At 30.5% G+C, this 10175-nt stretch overlaps 1 protein-coding gene and 1 long non-coding RNA gene across 3 annotated transcripts; both read right to left on the reverse strand.

The window, feature by feature from the left end:
* Positions 1-962: 962 nt before the first annotated feature.
* On the reverse strand, positions 963-4675 carry LOC114132557 (actin-5C). 2 transcript variants are annotated; one of them, XM_050202416.1, is made up of 5 exons: positions 4510-4675; positions 2562-2715; positions 2258-2497; positions 1775-2172; positions 963-1700 (listed from the first exon to the last, which is right to left on the reverse strand). In XM_050202416.1, the coding sequence occupies exons 2-5, from the start codon at positions 2685-2687 to the stop codon at positions 1334-1336; spliced, it is 1131 nt and encodes a 376-aa protein (XP_050058373.1). In that variant the 5' UTR covers positions 2688-2715; positions 4510-4675; the 3' UTR covers positions 963-1333. The 2 variants fall into 2 exon arrangements, with proteins under 2 accessions (XP_050058373.1, XP_050058374.1); XM_050202417.1 differs by lacking the exon at positions 4510-4675 and adding an exon at positions 3564-3728.
* A 477-nt stretch (positions 4676-5152) lies between these two features.
* On the reverse strand, positions 5153-9312 carry LOC126550568 (uncharacterized). Its single transcript, XR_007604676.1, has 4 exons — positions 9093-9312; positions 8354-8463; positions 7230-7382; positions 5153-5643 (listed from the first exon to the last, which is right to left on the reverse strand). It is a non-coding gene; the product is annotated as an uncharacterized LOC126550568 (long non-coding RNA).
* Between the last annotated feature and the right edge of the window lie 863 nt (positions 9313-10175).

Below are 10175 nucleotides of genomic sequence, written 5' to 3' on the forward strand. Positions count from 1 at the left end.
TTTATTATTTTGTATTATTAATTATAATGGATGGCGAGGAGATAACAAACCAGTACTCTAGATATAATTTTATAAATTTTATATTTATAACCATCTTCATTTTTGAAAATCGAAGTATTGATAACTTATCAAGTACTCGTCGACGTTCACAAAAAAAACTTAACTATTGTAAAATTAATATTAAATTCATTGTTTTCCTAAAATCTAATTATGATTTATGAAAATTCAATTAAGTATTATAATACGTTTGTAAACATTTGGAATAGAAATGTTAGTACAAGGAAAATCAGTTTAATTTGTCCACATTATATTATCTTTGTTAATACCTGTATTTACAATTTCTATTATTAAGAAAGTTACTTGTTATAAATTACTAAGTTAAAATTAAATTAAATTATTTAATTTAGTTTCTTTTTTTATTACTATTTAATAGTATTAGAAACTTCTGTAAAAAAATATTTTAAATAGTTTTGTGCTTAATATTTTATTATATTAATTTAAATTTTAAATAATAATATAATCACAATAAATGGAATATCAAACATCAGAGGTTTTAATTTATTTTGTAAAGAACAAATTGTTACTGAACCCAGGAAGAGTTTTTTGATCTTTAATCAACAGAGTAGTAATGATATTTTAATATCATAAATCATGAGTTATAGCAAAAGAATACTATGACACACACATGAATCATTATTGGATTTGAAACAAACAAGGATGTTAGTAATTCATATCATTTGTAGCTTCACACTCTTTTTGAGGCAACACAAGCATGAGTTTAGTTGGTCCTCAGTCCACCTATGTCGTCTCATATGCATTCTCTTTCAGTATTTTGGTTGTGAGACGATTAACACGAGACACCAACTATATTCTTGTAACACCATTCAAATCACAATGATGTGACCTTGTGAGTGAGGAACTAGCATAAGATAATTTAGAAAACCAATAGACAAAATGACATGTATAATAAATTACAAACATTTATTTTTCAAATATTTTAGAGAGAATTTAATAAAATTATAATCCTAATATTTTTGCCTATAAGACAACTTTGGATATTTAGGAATGTCTAAAAAAAATTCCATATACGTAAATAATTATCAAATAAATACATTTAATTATATTCTCTTTTCATTCAGTCAGTATAAAAAATTATAAATCAAAAGCAGACGTGCTATGATAAAGGAATGCTTTGAGCTGTAAATAACTTACTGGAATGTAGGCCTAATGCATCGGATTTTTTTTTATAATTTTGATTCTTATTAAAATATAAAATAAAGGAAAAAATTCAAATAAAAAATACAGTTTTTTAGGAAAATAAATATAAAAGTATTTAGAAGCACTTTCTGTGCACAATGGATGGGCCTGATTCGTCGTATTCCTGTTTGGAAATCCACATCTGTTGGAAGGTAGACAGAGAAGCCAAGATAGATCCTCCAATCCATACTGAGTATTTTCGCTCTGGTGGGGCAATGATCTTGATTTTCATTGTAGATGGAGCCAAAGCAGTAATTTCTTTTTGCATTCTGTCGGCAATACCTGGGTACATGGTGGTACCTCCAGACAATACAGTGTTGGCGTACAAGTCCTTACGGATATCTACATCACACTTCATGATGGAGTTGTAGGTAGTCTCATGGATACCACATGCCTCCATTCCCAAGAAGGAAGGTTGGAATAGTGCTTCTGGGCAACGGAATCTAATAATAAAATAAAACATTAGATATGATTTACAAACATTGAATACAAAATATTCATTAGGTATAAAAACTACCTTTCATTTCCAATGGTGATCACTTGTCCATCAGGCAATTCATAGGATTTCTCCAATGAGCTTGATGAAGCAGCAGTAGCCATTTCTTGTTCGAAATCCAATGCAACATAGCACAATTTCTCTTTAATGTCACGAACAATTTCTCGTTCGGCGGTGGTGGTGAAACTGTAACCACGTTCGGTTAAGATTTTCATCAGGTAGTCAGTGAGATCACGGCCAGCAAGATCGAGACGAAGGATAGCATGAGGTAAAGCATAACCTTCATAGATTGGGACAGTGTGAGATACACCATCACCAGAATCCAAGACGATACCGGTGGTACGACCAGAAGCGTACAATGAAAGTACAGCTTGGATAGCTACATACATAGCCGGGGTGTTGAATGTCTCAAACATGATCTATAAATTAAATAAGTGATTAGAAAACTAGTGAATAATTGGGGTTTGGCAATAAAGTTATTTTAAAATTAGGATAAATATTTACTTGTGTCATCTTTTCACGGTTAGCCTTGGGGTTCAAGGGAGCTTCAGTAAGTAATACTGGGTGTTCTTCTGGGGCTACACGCAATTCATTGTAGAATGTGTGATGCCAAATTTTTTCCATATCGTCCCAGTTGGTGACGATACCGTGTTCAATTGGGTATTTCAAGGTAAGAATACCTCTTTTTGATTGGGCTTCGTCTCCTACATAGCTGTCTTTTTGTCCCATACCAACCATGACTCCCTAATAATAACAAATATTAAGTTAAACATTTGACACTTTTGAATTTAAAGACTTCAGTATTTACCTGATGACGGGGACGTCCAACAATAGATGGGAACACAGCACGAGGTGCGTCATCTCCGGCAAAACCGGCTTTGCACATACCAGATCCATTGTCTACTACCAATGCAGCTACTTCTTCGTCACACATATTGAGTTAGTTTTTTAATTTATTTAAACTGTAAAGAAAAAAAAATATAAATTTAGAATTTTCATACATATATTATTCAAGTATAAACAAATGGGAACATTTACTAATCAACTACAAAATAGAAGTTTAATAAATAATACCTAGGTATTTATTAATAAACCTAATAATTTGATTAAGACTAAAATCTATATAAATTATTTCTAATACTACGAAGTACCTATTAAAAAATGCACCAATGTGAATACCTATTTTCAATTGTAAGAAAAAGATACTACTAAATCAATAATTAAATCTTAGTACAGAAACAGATGTACTACAGAAAAAAATATTTAATTTAATCAAAGTACTTATCATTAAATTATGCTTAACTGTTAGTCATATATTATAATGAGAAAAAATAAATTTAAGTTAGTTCATCATTAATACATGATATTAAAAAAAGATATAAATTTAATTGGTGACTGTTAATCAAACTCAATGGCTTTTATCTCCACTCATAAAATACAAATTTAAAAAGATAATAAAAAAAGTAATAAAATAATAAACTTTAAATTGAACAGGATAAGTAGTTCATGAAGCTGACAGAAAATTATGATATAATTTTATTCATCGGGTGTTCAATTTGAAAAATTAATAAGCCGTTAGAGAATCACACGATATACCACAAATTTCGTTTGAAATCAACACACCATCACGATGTCGTTAAAAAAAAAAAAAAAAAATTCAAAATTCAAAACGTTCGAAAATAAACCGTAGTAAAAACCCAATCACAACACGCGATAATATTTAATTAGGTAAAACCACCGACCGGACGACGATATCGTATAGAGACGACGATAATAAAGGTACATACATAAAATAATATAAAGCACGTACCAGAAATAAATAAAAGTAGAAATTCCAAGTGTTTGGAACCACGGAGTAATTCGAACACGGAAGTTTTAAAATCGATTTAAAACTTTTAAAAAGTGAATAAATATTAAAGCGGCACGTCGATAGCGAACGAGTCGATCGTCGAACAAACTGGTCTTGTGAGAGTACCGACACCGGTATAAGTAGCTTTCCTCTCACTATGCGGTACGGTCAGCGCCGATACTCCTTCCCATGGACCCCGCCCTTCGATACCGGCAACTACCACGTCATAGTCGTCGTCATCAACCCCACTTCGTCCCTCCCACCTATATACACCGCGCCGCCACTGCCGATCGCAAAAGGGCTGTTACACGCAGCACCGGGTGTGTGCACCACACGGTAGATATATATATAAGGTGGTAACCGGAATAATACAATATATAGTTCGAAAACCGTGAGAAACGACGAGCAAAAACTGTTACACATCAAAACACCCCACCCCTTATAATTGAGCATAAATTAATAGATCGTTATGATAAATATTACCGTGCACGTATTAATACATATTATATTAATAATTATACGTACATAGTAATTTATCATATCGTCTGTGCAGAAACCCTATGAAATACTAAGAAATTATTTATAAAACCTCTTGGAAATACTGGTGGTGTGGACGCTAAAACTTAAATTAAATTTAAATTTAAATTTACTAAATCGGGCGACAAGCCGACAAAGATATCGTTATTAACGTTAAATCGAAAGATTCCTATGGAATCGCTAACAAAAGAGAGGGCGTCAAAAGAGCAATTTGTAAGGTTTACCGACGGTTTGGGCGATTTTGGTTTTTCTCAAAACGCGGTAAATAAAAAAATAAAAAATTACCTCGTTACGGGGCGGAGAAAAGGGGTTTCGAAAAGAAAAAAAGTACCATACGCGATAATAAAATAAATAATCAAATCATAATTACCTTTTAAAAAGTTGAATGTGAAACCGACGACCGTTTTGGCTGGCGGAGCTGTTGAAAACGAATTCGCGTATCTGTGACAGAACGGTTACGGAAGTTTTCGTAAAGTGGCCGAACGGTCCGGGGCCGGTGTGCATCCTGCCGGGCGAATCCATCGCCGTCGAACCGGCGGGGTCGGTGACGGCGCGCGCCGATGGGCCGGGGACGCGGGGCGCACAGCGCTCGCCGACCGTGGTTCCCTGCCCCAGATGCGGCGCCGCCGCGCGGTGGACTCGCCCGATGCACCGCCGCTTTCCGCCCGTCCCGCGGCATTACCTTATATGGGCATAAAACGAACAGCACCACGCGATTGGTCGAGACCCGGCACAAGCCGGCGACCGCGGCCGAACGCATTCCATACCGCGAACGGTATCAGCAGCAGCCGCCGCCGCAGAGACGTTTTACCCCCTTCGACCCGTTCGCCGTCGGTACGCAACGGTCGTCGGGGCGGCGGTGCAATGACGTGTCGTCTAGACGCGATAGTGGTGCGACCGTCGCGTTCACTTCAAACACCCTGTAGACCGTGTTCAACGGACACGCGAGCTCGGGTGATAATGATGAAGGCGATTTTTGCGACGCACGCCCGCCCGCCACGTCATCCGGCGAAAGATCGGAAGAATTACGATTTTTTTTTTTTTTATACAATCAAACCTTTTTCGCCGATATTACTGTAATATTATATTATCGAATTTGTGTGCAACGATGACTAATCCCGACCGATCGGAATGGGTTCACGTCATTTGGGCGATTTCTCGTAAAATTTAAATTTTTCCTACTTCCCGTATGCGTAACGACGCTCGATGCACGATGCGCTTTTATAGAACTGCAATACTGCGTTTTAATCGCGAATAATACGGTTTTTTAAGATTTTCCAGTCGTTTTCTCTTCGTTAGATTATTATTATTGTTTCTAAGGAAAATTATTACAGTATTTGTGGATTTGATCACACGCATTATTATTTCGATGACAAATCGTAAGATAATATTATATCGTAATCATTTCGTCGTTCGTCGATAGTATTGTCGGGTATTCCATTTTTATCGGACATGACACGCCGCAGACTCGGAGAACCAGTTTTACTCCTCAATTTTATGATGGCTAAAACATTTCGAAGTTTCATACTTGCACTAGTTTTACTTCACAAAACCGATTTGTTTAATTGTTTATATTATCACACTATAAGATAATATATTGGAGTACACTGTACCATTTGTACCTTATTTAAAATGTAAAATAAAACGTTATATTGAGCTTACTCTGTTCCTACTTTATTTTAATATGGTAAATAATACAAATTTAGTAGGTTAATAATAATTTAATTTGAATTTCGCGTTTCTGCATAATGATTCGTAAGTTTACTGTGTAAGGTTTTTATACTTTTATAGTGTTGGGTATTTGACTGATATTATTTTTGTACAAAACATCGATGAATAAGATTTCAAGTTGATTTCGGGTAAAAACAACGAGTGAAACATTGAAGTTTTGAATAATTTTAATGAGATTGATAGTTCAACACGCAAGTACACAAAACTGTACACACTTCAAAATATGGATAGAAGCCAGAAAAATGTATTTCCTGTTCACCGTTCGTTTTTATGTGGCTATAACTTGTAGGTACAGTTGTACTATATACTGAAATTCTATCGTCGTCATTTAAAAATCAGCAAAATTATCGACTTGCTTTTAATTGACTTTATAGCTGAATGCGTGTATATGCACAAACATGCTAAAAGTATTAACATTTCACATCTATAGTACATTTTAAAATTGTATTTATTATACTAAAAATGTAAAAACTACTTTCGAAATTAATTTATACATTGTTACACGAATAAATGATCAAATTATTATACCCAACGTTTTTTAAGTATTTACCATTAATAGATACCTACGTCATCATTATTTTGATATTATGATTAAATTTTACAATGAATATTCTCATGTTTTATTTTTAAATGTCTTACAATATTTCCATTTTAATCGTAGGTACTGTAAAATATTAATATTGGAATAAATCTACTTTGCTCAATTTAGTAGTGCCTCCTACATAAATCTTATGATTATAATTAAGAATGCTAAAAAAATATAATTTCGCGTATTTTACAATATACATCTTAGTTTTAACGCCCATGGTTTAATTAGCTTATATTCACAATAGCTTAGTAAAATCTAATTATCGTACAAAAAAATTAGTATAACGTATGTGTATAGCGTAATATCCATTATAATGTATACAAATCTGCTTGATTCAAACTTAATACATTATTTAACGAATTTTATAAATTTAATGCAAATCGGTTTATTATCATGAGTTGTGTACTAGTATTTCAGTATAATGTAAGTATTACTTAGGTATACAGTAGGTACCTAATACAATATAAAATATATATTTATATTATATAAGAGCATAATATTAAAGGATATTCAGAAGACGGACAACCTATAGAAGATAATAATCCTGTAGTCTATTATTAAGAATAAAATTAAAATACGAACATGTTTAGATGCACTTATACGTGACTCATTATAGTGTAATTTATCATTTTATTCTTATAATAAAACAAAATATTTTAACTTTTTAAAAATTGTATACAATTATTAACCAGGCAACAGAAGCAAATTGTAATATGTAGATATTGACGAACAGACTAAATAATGTTTTATAAGAAAACATTACTACCTACCTATATATGGTTTGTTTCCATGGTTACTAACGTAATCTCTGTATTCATATATTATTTGAGTTTTTCTTGAATGATTTCAAACCACATAATATTGAACGATTAAAACCTGTATTTGTACATATTTGTCCTGTACATCTATTGTAGTTACCTGAACTAAATAAATAAAACTCAAATACATTTAATAATAAAATTATAAGTTACACTTTCTAACATTTCTACATTAAAAATTAGAATCAAATAATTAAAAGAATTTAAGCATTAATAATTGTGTATGTATGAAAATACATAAAATTGCATATTACCATTACATTTGTTGATGTTTTTGTGATTATCAGGTAAATAATTTGGACTAGGGCACTAAGCTAGATGATAATTTGTAAATAATTGAAAATAATTAGGTACCTACCTATTTTTTGGTAAAAATAAAGATTAATTCTATGATATAATCATTAATAATACAATAAAATAAATCCATTTTAGTGCTAATACAACGAACATATAATACATATTTATAGTATTTAAAAATAAAATTAATCGATTTTAAAAAATTTTATTATTTAAAAAGTAAATTCAAGATATTTTATCCAATAATTTGTATTATAAATAAATCAAATAAGAAATATAAGAACGTCATTCATTTTAAACACCTATATAAATGCTCAAAAATATTAATTGTATTTTTAAAATTATACCATGTCATTTTATAAAATGTTTTTATAAATATTTATAAATTTAATTATTCATTTCGTTCAAGGTTGTCTTCCCCGTACTCTCAAGTTTCATCTAAATATAATTTGATTCTAGAAATTATACTCTAAGTTCAAGTTTGAATGTTTCAAAAATTGATAACAAATAAAAAAGAACATTATCAAAAAACGATAATACTATAATTACTGTGTCCTGAATTTAAAATAATAATATTTAGACTTATCTGGGCCAATTGTACTGTAGTACGTAGATGATTTATTATAATTGTCTACTACAGCATTTTACAAACGTAAGTACTTAGAATTTTTTATCTTATCATAACTAACCAAAAGACGAAAATTATGAATTTAATAACCATAATTTATGTGAGTCATGTGAAGTTGATAGCGTTTATCATTAAAATCCCCAATACTCACTGACATAAAGGGCTCCGGTCAAAGTAAAACCAACAAGCAACAATAGCTTATTATTTCCGTATTTGATTATAAAGTTCACAACAAATATCATAATCATAATATTTTGATGTCTAAAAAATTCACAAAATATTTTTCAGCGCATTAAAAATTAACAACAAAGTTCATTTAAATATGATTAAATTATTGAGGAAACATCGAACAGTTTAGAAAAATACAATTACATTATATAATATTATCTAAATCTTGTGATCAGCATTAATAATTTATCAAACTCTTTTTAATTCGTTACTATTATTATCATATATTCATATCCGTGTATATTTAATTTTACGAATATTATACCTACCTATAATAACATTTTGTGAATTGAAAAATTTTTTTGTCATATATTATAATTGTTGAAATATCATAAAAATATAGTAGTAGCTAAAAAAAAAATTATCAAACTATACTATAACTATACTACTATATTTTATAAATAGAATAGGTACAGTCAGTGATGAATTACTAAATAAATTCGTGGGTATCCGTTATAATATAATATATGACCACCTTTTTCACAGGTAGGTGATAATGGTAAAAAAAAAACTTAATGAGTAAAAAGAAATTTTCGCACTTAACGAGTAATAATTATTTTATTTAACCCCTTATTATGTATACGACTTAAATATAGTTTATTCTTTATGGAAGTCTTTGTGAATTAAAAAAAAAAAATGTATATAAATTGAAGGTACATTACCCATAAATTAATAAGACCAATTTGAACAACTGATGCAAAAAAATATACCTATTTTGAAATTTTTACACATTATAATTTTAAATGACTAAAAATGAATAATTAGTAACTATCAAGGTGATGGCTTCTCGATTTTGGTTGGCTATTGGCAAATTTCTTGGTGCCTGGTACATGGAAGTACCATTGTTTATTACTTTTTTTGGGAGAATACAAATATAGTGAAAGATATATGCACAAATAAACTCCCAAAAATGTCATAGAGCTGACCAATTATTTATAGGTGTCTTTTATTGATAAATTAATAATATTATATATACGACGTGTGTCGTTGGTAAGTGACCGGCTGCCGCGGGCTGGCGTCATACGATAGTATACGTACATTAAATTATGAAAAAATCCTTTTAAAGGGGGTAGAGGGGATCTAATTTATTTTTTTGTTATGCTTATGAACAATTAAATTTTGTTTTCATATAAAACCAAACCTGATGGGACATTTGCTGTTTATTATTATACGGATATTAATGATATCATAACTAAATTTTAACAAACACACAACCCAAAATGAATTAATTAATACATTACAATTAACCACGGGATGAAAACATTTTGTTCTATTTCTTGTCCTATTTCACTCAGGTACATAAACCGATAAACGATTCTGAAAATATTCTTAAATATTAATCACGAAGCGTATTACAATAAAATTATGGAAGATACGAAACTAAAACTTTTAAGGTATTTTAGGTATTATTCAGTGGAATAATAAAATAAAAATATCATTTGTAGTAAATACGACATTATTTTGAGATTAACTTTAAAAGATAATAAACTTTTTTTAATAAAAAAAATATTTTCTACATGTTTAGTTTGATTGTTCAAGTTAATTAATAATTGATATAGTACAATACAAAAACTTTGAAATTAAAAAAAAAAATACTATAAAAAGTTAAAAAGTTTTGAAAATACATCAGAAAATATGTGGATCTAGTAGGTTCGGTTTTATTTGAAAAAAAAATGTAAATCTTCCCTCCTCTTTAAAGGTTTTTTATAACTTGAGGTTAGTAAAATCGTATGACGCGAGTCGGT

The sequence above is a fragment of the Aphis gossypii genome, chromosome 2, assembly GCF_020184175.1.
Source record: "Aphis gossypii isolate Hap1 chromosome 2, ASM2018417v2, whole genome shotgun sequence".
In the NCBI taxonomy this organism is placed as follows: Eukaryota; Metazoa; Arthropoda; class Insecta; order Hemiptera; family Aphididae; genus Aphis; species Aphis gossypii.